The 14481-nt window shown below is 36.0% G+C and overlaps 2 protein-coding genes across 2 annotated transcripts; both read left to right on the forward strand.

Moving 5' to 3' along the window:
* The first annotated feature begins 3202 nt into the window (after positions 1-3202).
* Positions 3203-11448, forward strand: SE (C2H2 zinc-finger protein SERRATE (SE)). The gene is given in 14 exon segments (XM_086586382.1): positions 3203-3446; positions 3449-3864; positions 5021-5148; positions 5515-5572; positions 8175-8249; positions 8359-8433; positions 8526-8573; positions 8663-8731; positions 8811-9614; positions 9712-9760; positions 10229-10500; positions 10587-10769; positions 10975-10993; positions 10995-11448. Coding segments are annotated over 14 exon segments (2343 nt in total). The 5' UTR covers positions 3203-3341; the 3' UTR covers positions 11037-11448.
* A 1237-nt stretch (positions 11449-12685) lies between these two features.
* LOC147474305 (uncharacterized) lies at positions 12686-13437 on the forward strand. The gene has a single exon (XM_086586413.1). It carries the CDS (start codon positions 12707-12709, stop codon positions 13292-13294), a length of 588 nt encoding a protein of 195 aa, XP_086442539.1. The 5' UTR covers positions 12686-12706; the 3' UTR covers positions 13295-13437.
* Positions 13438-14481: the final 1044 nt, after the last annotated feature.

Below are 14481 nucleotides of genomic sequence, written 5' to 3' on the forward strand. Positions count from 1 at the left end.
ATTCGGTCAAATAAAACGCTCAAAATACGATATATGTGTTTTAAATGGGTATAATACGAATGCATTCCTTTAAAATTCGGTTATATATTTTACATTTAAAACTTTGATATATAAGTATATAACTTTTTATTTTTATTTTTTACAATTTTATTCATGAACAAATAATACAAATGTCAAAATTTTGGTTCTATTTACTATTACTAACACATTTATTTTTGGTTCCAACTAAGGCCCGACCCTTTTATTTTTTTTAATTTCAAATATATGGACATTATAATTCGGCAATTATAAACCCGGCCCAACCAATTCGCGAATTAAACCGTATTATTCAAAAATTCACCGGATTATTCGTTTTATTCACCAAACCTTATAATTCACGAATAATTCGGCGGATTACTAGCTATGGATAGCATCCAAAAGGTTATTGGAATGATACTCATACCACATAATAATATGGTTTAAACAATTTTTATTTTGTTTCTATATTAGTCTCGTTTACTTTTTTACATATAAAAGTTATTTTTTTTCAAATGAAAAAGCAAATAGGTATATGTTTTTCATATGAACAATTGGCATCATGTTTTTTCACGTGGATTTTTTTTGGATGTGTACGTATCCATAAACATCTACTCTTTAATTCATGTTAGCAACTTGATAATTACTCGGATGTAGAGGGCAAAATGAGATAGTTAGCATCATTGTAACAAACATCTAAAATAATAGGTGATTTAGGAGATAGAAAACATTATTTATGATAAAAACAATTAACATTAGTGGATTAGGTGTTTGTTATGTTTCTCTATAATGAGAACACTAAAAGAGATTGGAGCACTTTGAGAAACTCAACAAGATTTGAGATAATATATATTTAATCTCTATTATTATGATTTTTTTAGTTATTGATTTGTTTGGTAATATTTTTATTATTATTATTTTATTTATAATTTATTTTTGTATAACATAAATCGTGTAATTAAAATCGTCTGACTCATTAGGTTTGCAATGCGGTTTTAAATTAAATTATAAGTTTTTAATTTTTTAAGTTTTTATAATATTGAATTCCAATCAAGTAAATCATCGCCCTCGTTCATAGGCAAAAAATGAACAAATTATTTGTTGTATTTGGAAGTAAAATTCATTCATAACAAATAGTCCATAAGTGTAATAAGACTTGCATGTTCTACGTAGATGTTATTTAATTTAACACGTAAACTTGCATAAAATCACACTAACACGTTTAAAAACATATAGACAATGTCATTGAGTTATTGTAGTGATTATGAAAAAAATATTGAGATTTATGACAAATAATAAAAAAAAACATTAATACGAATTGAATAATGACAAATAAGTGTAAGTGATCATATATTTTAGGAGTGGGGATATATTTTGCCACAAAATGACATTTCTTTGAATACAATTGAAACTTATGAACATACAAATCACAATGAGATGGTGGAGATGGCACATGTAGTTTGATTAGAGAATATCATATGATTATTAGATTTGTGAGAATTCCAATGTTATATATATGTAGTCATAAAATTGTTTTGATATATCATTGGTGTATATCGAAGTTTCAAAGGAGACGAGACTTTCCAAAGTGCAATTTTGATCCATAATCTTGAAATCTTAATTTAAAAAATAAAAAATATTTAGTGTTGTAGATATATGCGAGTCGTGGCTGATGGCATTTCATTACATGGACGGAAAAACACAATAAAAATAGTACAACAAACTAGCACAACGTTCGTAACTAGCAGAGGATACTCTAAAAATGTTGAGTGAATCAAACTCCTTGTTATACAAAAATTCTGCCATTAGATTCTCTATTATATAAACTAATTCACCTTGTTGGTTTGAACCATTATCAACTTTCTTAAAACAAATACTACAAATCATTTACCCCAATTTGAATGAGACTAATAAATGTTATTTATACATTCATTTTGTTTGTTCTCGGTGATCTTCTTGAATTGTTCATTTTGAGTGAATTTATTTGTTTACAATAAAATCTTTGTGCAAGTTGTACACTTTCAATTTGTACATGGTATATAGTCCAATGTATTTATACGGGACTACTTTCCGGCGCATGACCACAATCTATAGGTTTTATCAACAACTCGAAATGGCTAAATTTTGTGTTTGTTTGAGATTAAGGGCAGCCATGTAAAATGTGAATACATTACTTTGAGCCCCCTAATTGGTTTTATGAGTATTTGATAGTCGGTCCTTATAAACTAGGGGTGACAATGGGTTGTGTTGGGTCGGTTTTGGTGTCGTGTCATACTCGGGTCACATGTTAGGAGAGCAAATCCAAACCTGAACCAATTACTAATCGTGTCAAGTTTGTCAAACCCAAACCCAACCCGCATATGTAACGGATTACCCAACAGGCGACTCGCTAAGCCAACGGGTCAATTTCGGATCGGGTTAACAGATAACCCGTAAGTTTATTTATTATTTTTTTTTTGGATAAAGAATATATATTAATCTAAATAATAGAATAACTTGCAAAAGTGCATAGAGTTGTTGAAACATATATGCTGAATGCTTGAACAAAACAAGTAAATCAAGGTAAGGGATTTGAGGAATAAACTAAGTAAACAAAAAAAGAAAAGATGAATTACAAGAAATCAAAGTAAAGTGTCAGAGGAATTTGGACAGTAACTTAAGGAGAATTGGGTTGAATACTTGAATGTTAATGTGATCATATTTTTATTGAATAAATCTATAATATTCTATATGCTGGATTCCCGACTGATCCTTCTCTTGTTAGTATTTTTTTTTAGGTAATTGGAATTATGAGATTTAATAAAATACGGAAATATATATGTTTAAGGACTTAAAACAGGAATACAACATTGATGACCACCCATTAGACACAGGAACTAAAACATACTAACGGGTTACCCGAGTTAACACGTGTGACCCTAACCCAATCCATTTATTTGACATGTTTAACGGGTCAACTTTTAAATGACCCAAAAACTTTTTTTTCCAACCCAAACCCATTAATTTTGTATCGGATTTGTATCGGGTTAGTGGGTAGTGTACAAAACTGCCACCCCTACTATAAATTATAAACGACCTATCAAGTATCAACACACGGACATCTAACTTGGACCACACAGAGGAATTTGGAAACTTAAAAAAAGAGGCTTCCCACAAAACTTTGATATGAAATAGAAAAATATAAAGAGGAGCAGCGGTTAAAATCTGAAATAAAAGATTTTTTGTTCCCACACGCCACGACGACCAACCCACCCAAAATTGTAATAATTACGAATTCTAGGGTTTTGATTTTTGAATTAGGGTTTTGAGGATTTGAGATTTGTTCAATGGCGGAAGTGATGAACATGCCGAGTGAATCAATAGATCGAAGAAGAGAAAGAAAAGAGAAATCAATCGATCCTGATTTACCCCCACCAACACTAGCACCTCCCCACCACAACAATCTCAATCTTCTAGAAGAAGAGAACGAGATTCAAGAGAGAGAAGAGCTGGAGACGATATTGATATAGATAATAATAATAATAATCGTCCTCCTCCTCCTATTCGTAATAATAATAATCGCGGTGGTGGTGGAGGAGATTATAATAATAATAATAATAATAATAATAATAATAATAATAATCGAGGAGGATCTCCACCACCGCCACCGAGGGATAGAGATAGGGATAGAGATAGAGATAGAGATAGGGATTATAAGAGGAGACTTAGTCCTAGTCCTCCTCCTTATCGCGACAGGAGACATTCACCACCTCCGTTTAAGCGTTCGCGGAGAGATGATGGGTATGATGGCAGACGACGTAGCCCTAGAGGTGGTGGTGGTGGTGGTGGTTTTGGACCTGATGATAGAAGGTGAGATCGTTGTTTATTTATATTCATTTATTGATTTGTTGTGTGTTTTCTCATTATTGAAAATTGTTACATTTTAATGACTGTTCAAACTTTAAATAGAGTTCAGTGTTCATTTCATGTACCAGTGATACCAATGAGGCGAAATGTTAATAGATTAGATGTTGTTTCGACTTTGTTTTTTGTTTTCTTTGTTGTGTGAGTTTGTGTTTTATTGTTCGACCAGCTGAATGTGGGATTTTGGGCTATGATACAAGACTGACTATTAATTAGGATAATTGTTTTTCATGAAATGAGGATTAAAAGCTTCCTAACTTGTTTAGAGGGAAAGGCATGGTACATGGGCGAGAAACATGCCCTGAAACTTTTGAAGCAGATGACAAACAAGTTCACTAACCCATGAAAAATCATAATATTTCCGTTACATGACATAAATGATAACTATGGCCTTAGAAGCAGATGGGAAATGATTCTGGAATGACCCCCCTGAACAAATCACCAAGTTTTGACAGAAGTCAATGAAAGCATTCAGGCACCTATGGCCTGAATGCTTGAGGGGAACCTTGTTTCTAATGCATGCCTTTTTTTTTTTTAGTCTTACATTTTATCATCTAGTAGTTTGCAATTGTTTGAGTATGAACAATGTATGAAGTATGTATCAATTTCAAACTTAAAAGCTCTCTTTGTTTTTCATCCTCTAGGTTTTCTTTTTGCTACCTTTCTCGGTTTCCCACATGAGAAGAATTCAAAGAAGAATTTTGTTATTTCACTGGTCACATCTTCTTTTGTACCATTTACTGTATTATGTACCCCACCCCAACAAAAAAAAAAAAAAATCTTAAATTGCTTTGTGTGTTAAGAGGGGAGATATTACTTTTAGATGTTGTGTTGCCTTTGTTTTTTGTTTTCTTTTGCCACACCATCTTCTATACCATTTAATGTTGTATGTACAAAGATACAAGTAGTAGAAAAGAAAGTGATGGTAAACCATCTCTTCGCCTCCCAGTCTTTATTCTGGTTCTTTTTGTTTGGACAGTGACCGAAGAACTTATGTTTTACTTCATTTAGTTTACATTTACACAGTTGCTCTGTGGGATTTTTATGACCGTTTATCTTCATGGATCGTGTTTCAGTACTATAATAATATTGTTCAATCCAGGTTTGGTTATGATTATCCTGGAGGTTATGAACGTGGTGGCATGGGAGGCAGATCTGGTTATGCTGAGGAAAGGCCTCATGGTCGTTATATGAATCGCCCATCTGGGGGTTATCAGAGTGGTCCTTCGGGTAATTACTCTCTTACCTTTCATGAAAAAATAAAATCCACTCACATGTCTATAAACCAGTTGTTCTTCTTGAGTCTAAGCATAACACCTCTCCCCCCCCCCCCGGTTCTGTAACTCTAACAGAAATTAAGTTGAATAAGATATGTATTTAGATAGCTGAGAAAGCATCACAGTTAGCGGTGAATGTGGTTGTGTTTCGATAGGAGTGGTAGAAGCCTAAGATGCAGTAAAATTGAATGATCTCCTCATAGATTAATTTATATTTATTGTACACCCACACATTTTCATACAGGTGTTTACAGTCTATGGATGTAAGTTAGTTTGTTTGCGATTTTGGTTTAGCGTATTTTTTGTTTGCTTTTTACAGATTGGGATTCAGGCCGTGCAGCTCATAATGATGCTCCTGATACAGGCAATTTGCCAAGGTTAGAAACATGTCCATATCTAAAGCACTCATTTATTTCCAGACTTATTTTTTCATTGCAGGGCTATATAGAACTTTCATTATTGTTGATTTAGTTAACTCTCCAATGTGCCGTGATAGTTACTGGTTTTATGTTACTTTTACTTTTTGGGTTCAACTCAAAGAGCTTTCAAAGATCAATGGTTAGTGTTTCAAAAATTTTGGAGGCCTGTGCCACAAGGCTTCTTGCAGGGTGAATATATTACGAAAAGTCATTTTCCTCAGGCTTTACTGGAAGAGAGTCTACATAGAGAAATAGTAGCTGACTTTATTCCAAAACCTTATTGGGAGTTATCTTTTCTTTATGTCTTGTAGGAGTATGACATGCTAGTCCGTTGTATTTTATTTTTGCTACCTTAATACCTTTGGTGTTGGTGTTGGTGTTGGTGGTTATTGAGGTGGTGTTTGTACAGTATATTGGTGGAAGTGGTAAAGTATATGGTGATGGTAGTGGACTAGTGGTGGGAGTGGTTAATCTGGTGGCGGTGCTGGTAATATGGTTGTAGTGGTGGTGGTGCAAGTGATTAAGTGCTTGTTATGGTGTCGGTAGTGGACTAGTGGTAGGAGTGGTTAAGCGGTGGTGTTAATAATGTTGTTGGCAGTAATTATGGCGGTATTGTTGCTGGTGGTTGTGGCAACAGTAGTTATGTTGAGAGAAATGAGAGATATTGGTGCAGAAGTGCACACTTAATTTTTGGGAAAATCAATATTCTGAAGGAAAGACCTCCCCCCTTCTTGTTTTTGAGATCTCTAATTTAACAAGTACTTAATTTCTTTAAGGGTGGTAATATATTTACCAGTCACCTATAAATTCACCCCTAAAAAATGGGCAAGACCAATTTTACCCCATTGCAGTCCCCACCATCAGCAACGTCACCCCCCTCTTTTGACAGGTGAAGGCTAGACTAAGATAAGAGCGGTCTTGACCGTTGCAATGTGTACCTTCTGTACACGGTGTACAAAAGGTCAAGGTTATTGGAATTTATTTTTAATATTTTTTCAACATCCTTAATAACTAACCTCTATTTACGTAAAGAAAGAGGGAAAGGAGGAAATCGATTAAAATGCACGAGTTGGTATTTTCTTTTGACGTCCAATTTTCATGATTTGGCATCAAAACAAATAAAGGGGAAAAGTAAAAGAGGATTATACTTTCGATTTACTTTTGGCACCAATATATGCTCTGAGGTGCACTATGTGAACATCAATTTTATTTTAGAGATGGTCGCCTTTGGTACTTTTGTAGTAAATTTAATTCAGTAGCGCCTAAATAAGATAAGAAAAATAGGGCTATAAGTAGGCCGTTTGCTATTGCTGTAATGGCTGCTCGTCTTTTTACGGTTTGCTTTGCTATCACTCCTATGTAATGGTCGGCTGGGAAATGCTTCGGCCCACAGACTAGAAGCTTTGCTAAGGTGTTTCTTTTTTTATCGTTCCCTTTTCCCCGGTGAAGCTGGTTATCGAACCCAAAGCCTTGGGCCCAACTTCTTAACTCTTGACCAATAGGCCACTGGACACGTTCATTTAATATTTTATTGTTTTTTATTGCCTACTCATGATATGAGATAAGGTGTATTAAATATGGTCTGAAAGACATTCTAATCAGCTTACTATTTCAAAATCTGTTTCCAACATTTCAAGGTTGTCCTGGAAAAGAAGTTGTATGAAAGAGAAGGTGTATTATATATGGTTGATGACTTGTGGAATTCATGTCATTTAAATACAAACGTAGCAATTAAGGTAGCATTATAATCAGGACTGCTAATACCACTTCTAACTTCTGTAAGTGGCAGCTAGAGGAATCTATTTCTTCTGTAATTGGCTAACCCAGGTTTGGCAATATTTCTGCCAAGCATGAAATACAACTTTAAGCTGGACTTCTTGTTGGCTTGAAAAGATTGCTGCCTTAAAACCTTTGAGATATTTGCATCCCAAGCACATTGGGGTCTACAAAGAACTTAAGATAGTGTGTAATTATTTGGAATAATTGGGATGTGTGTGGAACAAAACACTTTTGGTTTGTGATTTGTTTTTGTGAAACTCCTTATGGGCTTTCGGCCTACTCAGAGCACACGGTTTATTCTAATTTAGTGTACTTATTTTGTTTATATTATTTTGCTCATGCTACTGACCATTTCCATTGTAAGATATGTGATGGGTCAATATTGTACATTTATACTTTTTTAGACTGCTAGCAAGTAGGAGCCACCAAATATATATACAGACCTTCTTTAAAAAGTAGCTACTTAAGTTAACTTAAAATAAGTACGTAGGTAAAACTTCACTTAGAAAATGAATTCAACCCTACTGTTTTATATATATATATATAAATAATAGCCACCAATGTGAGAGACCTTTAGAAAAATGACATGACCAATTTGGTTGTCCATCCAAATTAAACAATAAAAAGATTAAACAAGATATGCAGTTGATCATTTTAGTTTGAATTCATCTCTGAGTGGTTGTATTTTTTTGGTGTTTTTTCTACTTTCGTTGATATGTATCAAACTATCAATCTTTGAATATTGTTGCAGCATAATGATTTGGTGATGAAAATGTTTCAGGGAGGGATTAATGTCATACAAGCAATTTATTCAGGAGCTGGAAGATGATATTCTGCCAGCTGAGGCTGAGCGCAGGTATTTAACAAGTCATTGTCATATGGCAACAAGATAGCATGTGACTTTTTAGCTAATTTATTTTGTTTTATATATCTCTGTATGATTAACATTGTTAATGTTCTTGTAGGTATCAAGAATACAGATCAGAGTATATCACAACTCAAAAACGCGCTTACTTTGATACTCATAAAGATGAAGAATGGTACAAACTGTTATGTTGTAATTCATCTTTCATATGCATTTTGGTAGTCTGCATTTTTTTCCGGTCATAACTGGGTGCTCTATTTGATGTAGGCTCAGAGACAAATATCATCCCACCAATTTATTAACAGTCATAGAAAGGTGAGGTCAACCAATTTATAACTGTTAGTCTCTCTACCTCTCTTTGCTGAGTTTCTCTCTCTGAGCACTACCTGGATCATTATTTTTAGGAGGAATGAACATGCTAGGAATATTGCAAAGGACTTTTTACTGGATTTGCAGAGTGGGACACTGGATATGTAAGATCTTCTCCTTCAGACTTGTTTACTTTTGCGTCCCCCAAAGTGCTGTGAATTACATTCCAATTTTAATGTGCAGAGGTCCAGGTGTTAATCCTCCAGCATCAGGTAAATCAGGGCAGGCAAGTGATCCCAACTCTGAAGATGAAGTAGATGTTGGCGGCAAGAGAAGGAGACATAGAGGATCTGTTAAAGAAAATGATCTTATTTTAGCAGCTCCCAAGGCTCACCCAATCAGCTCAGAACCAAGACGTATACATGCTGACATTGAACAATCTCAGGCCCTTGTACGGAAACTTGACAAAGAAAAAGGGATCGAGGATAACATTTTGTGCAGTATGGATCATGATAAAATGGACAATGGTAGATCTCATGGTGGTTCAACGGGTCCATTAATAATGATACGTGGTCTGACCACTGTTAAGGGTCTTGAAGGCATTGAGCTACTGGATACACTTGCTACATATCTATGGCGAATCCATGGTTTGGATTACTATGGCATGATTGAGACAAATGAAGCTAAAGGTCTTCGGCATGTGAGGATAGAGAGCAAGAACTATGATGAGACAAATACTACTGGGGTTGACTGGGAGAAGAAGCTTGATTCCTTTTGGCAAGGGAGGTTGCGGGGACAGGATCCATTGGAAATAATGACAGCGAAGGAGAAGATAGACGCAGCTGCTCATGAAGTGTTGGATCCTTACGTTAGGAAAATAAGGGATGAGAAGTATGGCTGGAAGTATGGCTGTGGAGCTAAAGGTTGCACAAAGCTATTTCACGCTGCTGAGTTTGTGTATAAGCATTTGAGACTGAAACATCCTGAACTGGTGATGGAGCTAACAGTGAAATTACGCGAGGATCTCTATTTCCAAAACTACATGAAGTATGTATGGGTACCTGTAGCAACTTCTATCTAGTTATATGAATTAGGATCACTTCTTCTTATCCTGTTATCTTATCAGTTTAAACTTTTACTGCAGTGATGCAGATTCACCTGGCGGGACACCCATCATGCAGCAACCTCTTCCGGTATAGTTTTTTAGACCAATAACACATGCAGCTACCTCTTTCGTATACAGAAGTGTGCCCACCCCAATAAACCCGTCAGCTCCCCTAGTTATCAATGTGCTATATGCTTGCTATTATATGATCGTTCACGCAACCAGTTAAACACCCAAACAAACGGTGGTGGGGGTGGGGGGTTGTACTACCTGTATAAGTATGGAGATTCAAATATCGATTAGTGACACACCAAAATTACTATGTTGACCATATGACGATATTTCCGTTTTTGTCTGTTATTTCATTGATTTTGCCTTCAGCCCATGCTTGCTTTAATTATTTGTTTGACAAATTTGCATTGAGTCCTACCTATTCTATTCTGATGAATTATGCGAATTTCTAACTTCATTTAAGGCGTAAAAAATTGATGGCTGAAATGCAATGCAAGTATAGTTGCAGTCGGATATTTTGTTCTAATTATGTATGCCTTTGCAGAAAGAAAAGCCACAAAGGCGTAGACCTATCATGGAAAACAGATTGAGGGATGATCGTGGCAACCGAAGAGAGCATGAAAGGGTTGATCGCATTGATAATGACAATTCACCTTCACGTCCACCCAATACTTCCAACACTGATGACCCAGAAGGCCGTAAGCCAGATGAACCAATGTACGATGGTTATGGTGGACAAGGCATGCGTGCCGCTCCCGCGTTTCCTTCAGATATACCCCCTCCTCCGCCAGTGTTGATGCCTGTACCTGGTGCCGGGTAGGTCTTCATCTACATTCTCCATAGACTTCGTTATCTGGTACATTGCTTATGGCTGAAATCTTTGGTTGGGAACTTTAATGCAGCCCATTGGGACCTTTTGTTCCTGCCCCACCTGAAGTTGCAATGAGAATGCTGAGGGAGCAGGGCGGGCCTTCTCCTTATGAAGGCGGTGTTAGGAAAATGAGGAATGGCCCTATGGTGAGTGGGCCAGGGCCAATGCTTGCTGTATCTCCCGCTTTTCGACAGGATCCCAGACGCATAAGAAGGTATTTATTGTTCCCAAGAGTTTTACGTGGTTGACTAATCTGACAGCAGGTGCCTTCTCTCCATTGCTGATGGTTGTGAATAGTTGATATGCATATAGATTTGATGTCTTTTTCAAGGGATTGCAACATAATCGTGTGTATCTGCACTTGTATTTGACTGTGTGCCTATTGTATGGGATACTTACTGAATTTTATACGGTTGCAGTTATCAAGACCTTGATGCCCCCTGAAGACGAAGTCACTGTGATAGACTACCGGAGTTTATAAATTCGTGGACTGGTCATATGAGAAGAAAATCTTGAATCCACCATTTTTGGGAAGCATCTGATCCTAGAAGGGGACACCTTATATACAGTAGTCGGATATGTGAAGATTATCTGCTGATGGTACTGTTTGGTTTCCAGGGACATTTTCTATTTGCTAAATGATATCCTGGTTTGAGAGTGTGTTGGGGACGCTGAGAAGCTTGCAAATAACTATTATTGTTTTGGCTTCACCTGCAATTAATACCCCTCGAGTACTGTTCTTGTCTACATCCATGGGTTTGGAGTTTGGGGGAGGCTAGATTTGTGGGTTGTTGCGGTTTCATTATAACATTGCTGTTGGATTGCTTTTTGAATCTTTGTTAGTGGACTTGATGAACTAGCATTTATATAATTATTCGATTTCAGGCTCCAAAGAACATCGTCGCACTTTAGTGGGATAAAATCATAAACTCTCCACCCGTCGTAGTCCTGAGCTTATGACCTCACTTGAGGGGATTTTGATTAAATTGGATTTGGCTAATTTGGTTTTGTACTTCTCTAGTCTTCAACACAGGACTAATACTATTTCATGACCAAGCACAAAGGAACTTATGTTAATGTCACATCAACCGTGCTATGAAACTGTCCCTGCAGGTACCAAATGGTGCATTTTACACTGATGCACATTTTCGCTGCTTAGTGAATCACCCTCTTTTCAATCTTTATTCCCACAGCTTTTTCAACCATTTACAACCGAATTGGTGTAGCTAACTTCTTCATTTGAAAGACCTGAAATAAAGTTGGTTGGAATTCTGTGATAGTGACAATCTAGTCCAAGAGAATATCAAAAGGGAAAGTGATGTATACCAATCTTCAGAGTGATTGAACAGATCTCTAGTACAAACTAAAGTTAGTTGATGTCAGTGATAACACAGCTTAACCCGATCGTTGTTCTGTATTTCTTTTTAACTATATAGGTCTCCTTTCTTCCTTGCGGGCCACGGATATATTTACATTATCTTACTTGGGAAAATTTGATAAAACAACTACGAAAATGACCTAGTCTTAGTTGGTGAAAATGATTTCAAAGATCTCTACCTTGTGAGATTGAAGATGCAGCAGTTGGATTTGATACTGCCTTAGGTAAATAATTTACAAATTGACTTTTAGAAGATGTCATTTCAGAACAAACAACACGGGAGATTAATAAATATTAAGTTCACTGTCTAATTTTTCCACGAATTCAGCTTCTTGCATCCAAATTAGGGATGGGAGCAGTTGGATTAGCCAAAAAGTGATGTCTAAGCCTTTCTGGACAAAAAATTATCCATAATCAGTGTAAGTTTTAAGTATTTATAAATTGTAGGAAATTCTCAATTGAATCCATGTATCTTATCCTAATCTAACCAGCTAACAAACTGATTAAAAGTTCTATCTTGAACAGGTCAAAGATGGGCCTCACACATCTAACCTAAACATGGCCCTACTTTGGTTAAATTCACAGGATTCTTTAGCTCATCTTAGGTCGCTACCAAAAAAAGGAAATTATTAGAAAAAGTGGCATCTCTAAGTACCTTTGTCCAAATTTAAAATGATGGCAATTTTGATATTTAGTTTAAAATCAGAGGGAAATAGAAATGTTACTCCTTTATAAGGGAACTTGGACAAAACCTTGCACTCCCCAACCAAAAAATGGTTGGGCCATTCCAGTTGAAATCCCTACACTCTCTTCATGTTTTTACTATGAAGTCTCCATTCTACAACCCAACACACTCCATGAAAATTAAAACACTGGTACATTCTTTTCAGCATATGTGGCAAGTACTAAGAGCACTAACCAAAGTGAAGTCTATGTTCATGCAACTACTTGACAAGAACAAAGACAACAAAACTTACTTAGACACCATCAAGAAGAGGAAAAAGAAGAAGAGCAAGAAGCTTTTTAGCTCAATCATTATGCATTATAACTGGTGCTCCTCCAATGTGATCCCCATGCCTCAGCCAGTTGTTGACGAGGTCTACACTAGACACGAGTACTTTGATTCAACTTGGAACACAATCGTCCCAGCTGAAGACTACTATCAAGATGAATTAAGTTCACAACTATCTGGGTACCTCAAGTGGCTTGAAGAAAAGGTTCCAGAGAATTCTATAGATGGAGATCTTTATGAGATTGATAGGCTTGCCGACAAGTTCATTGCAAACTGTCATGAGAAATTCAGATTGGAGAAGCAAGAGTCTTATAGGAGATACCAAGAAATGCTGGCTAGGAGCATGTGAGATATCTTGTTTTTCCTTTAATGTTGTGTTGCATTTTAGAGGACTAGAATTAGTGAGTTAGAGCTTTTCAGCCACTTCTTTAAATGTGAGTCCTGGAGAATCATAAGTCACTTCTCATGATGGAAAGTTTCAGTTTCTGCTTTCCTCTTCCGATCTCCTTGCCTTTCTTTCTTTCTATCTTTCTTTCTTTCAAACTTCCATTTATTAATCTGAGTGCAACAGAGCAAGTTTTATAAGATTGGAAAATGATTGACAATTCTAAGCACAAGGCCAACCATTACATGGACTTTAATTTGTATCATACGACAAAAGATTGACTTATTAATATATTGATCGAGTAAGACTGAACTGAAATTATTGGAAATGCATGTAATGCGCAAGTATGTATATATACACATTAATTTGCTTTGCTTGTATGGATTTATAATTGATATAATCCACAAGAGATTTGGGTTATGTTTTATCAGCTAAATTAAATGTTTGCTCTACAAGAATTTGAGATTTCAAAAAGATCGAGCAAGGATTGAAAAAGGAAAAGGGAAATCAAACGACCAGAGCCCCACCTAATAGAATTGTTTGGGATTCAAAAGTGAAATTAAAGAAATCATTTTATCGACTAATAGTGGTCAAAGTGCCATGACGCCATGAAACATTAAAAGTTACCTAAGTATGATCACGCGTACATCAAACTAACTGCCTCTATAGGCCATGTTCGATTTACCAGGTGCACTCCACGTCTCCACGTGAGCAAAGAGTGTTGCATGAACGTAATGCAACCTGACAACCTCCCTAGTGAGGACGCACAAGGCACAACCGTTGATCCAAAGGCTAGCTTGCATTGTGTGTACACCACCTGTTACAGAATCGTAATTAACCTTGGTCCGTTTTTCAGTTAGGTTAATGATCCGTGACTACGACTCGGTTTGTTATGAGGTGTTTATTATGTTGTTTGTGGTATTAATCTTGGTACATCCAAATATTTTCAAATGTGTAGGCTATGTGGGAATTTGTAGACATTTTATTTTGAAGTGGTACTATAAGTTGTTGTAAGTGTGGCCTATGTTCAAAACTTGCATGTTCAATATTTACACTCTAGGTATTATCGAAGGCACGTAGTGCTATTGAAGTTATTTCTGAAACAGTATTTAAATTAATCGAAGAAAATAAAAAAAATAAAATAGTAGTAA

The sequence above is a fragment of the Coptis chinensis genome, unplaced genomic scaffold (assembly GCF_015680905.1).
Source record: "Coptis chinensis isolate HL-2020 unplaced genomic scaffold, ASM1568090v1 utg1029_pilon_pilon, whole genome shotgun sequence".
In the NCBI taxonomy this organism is placed as follows: domain Eukaryota; kingdom Viridiplantae; phylum Streptophyta; class Magnoliopsida; order Ranunculales; family Ranunculaceae; genus Coptis; species Coptis chinensis.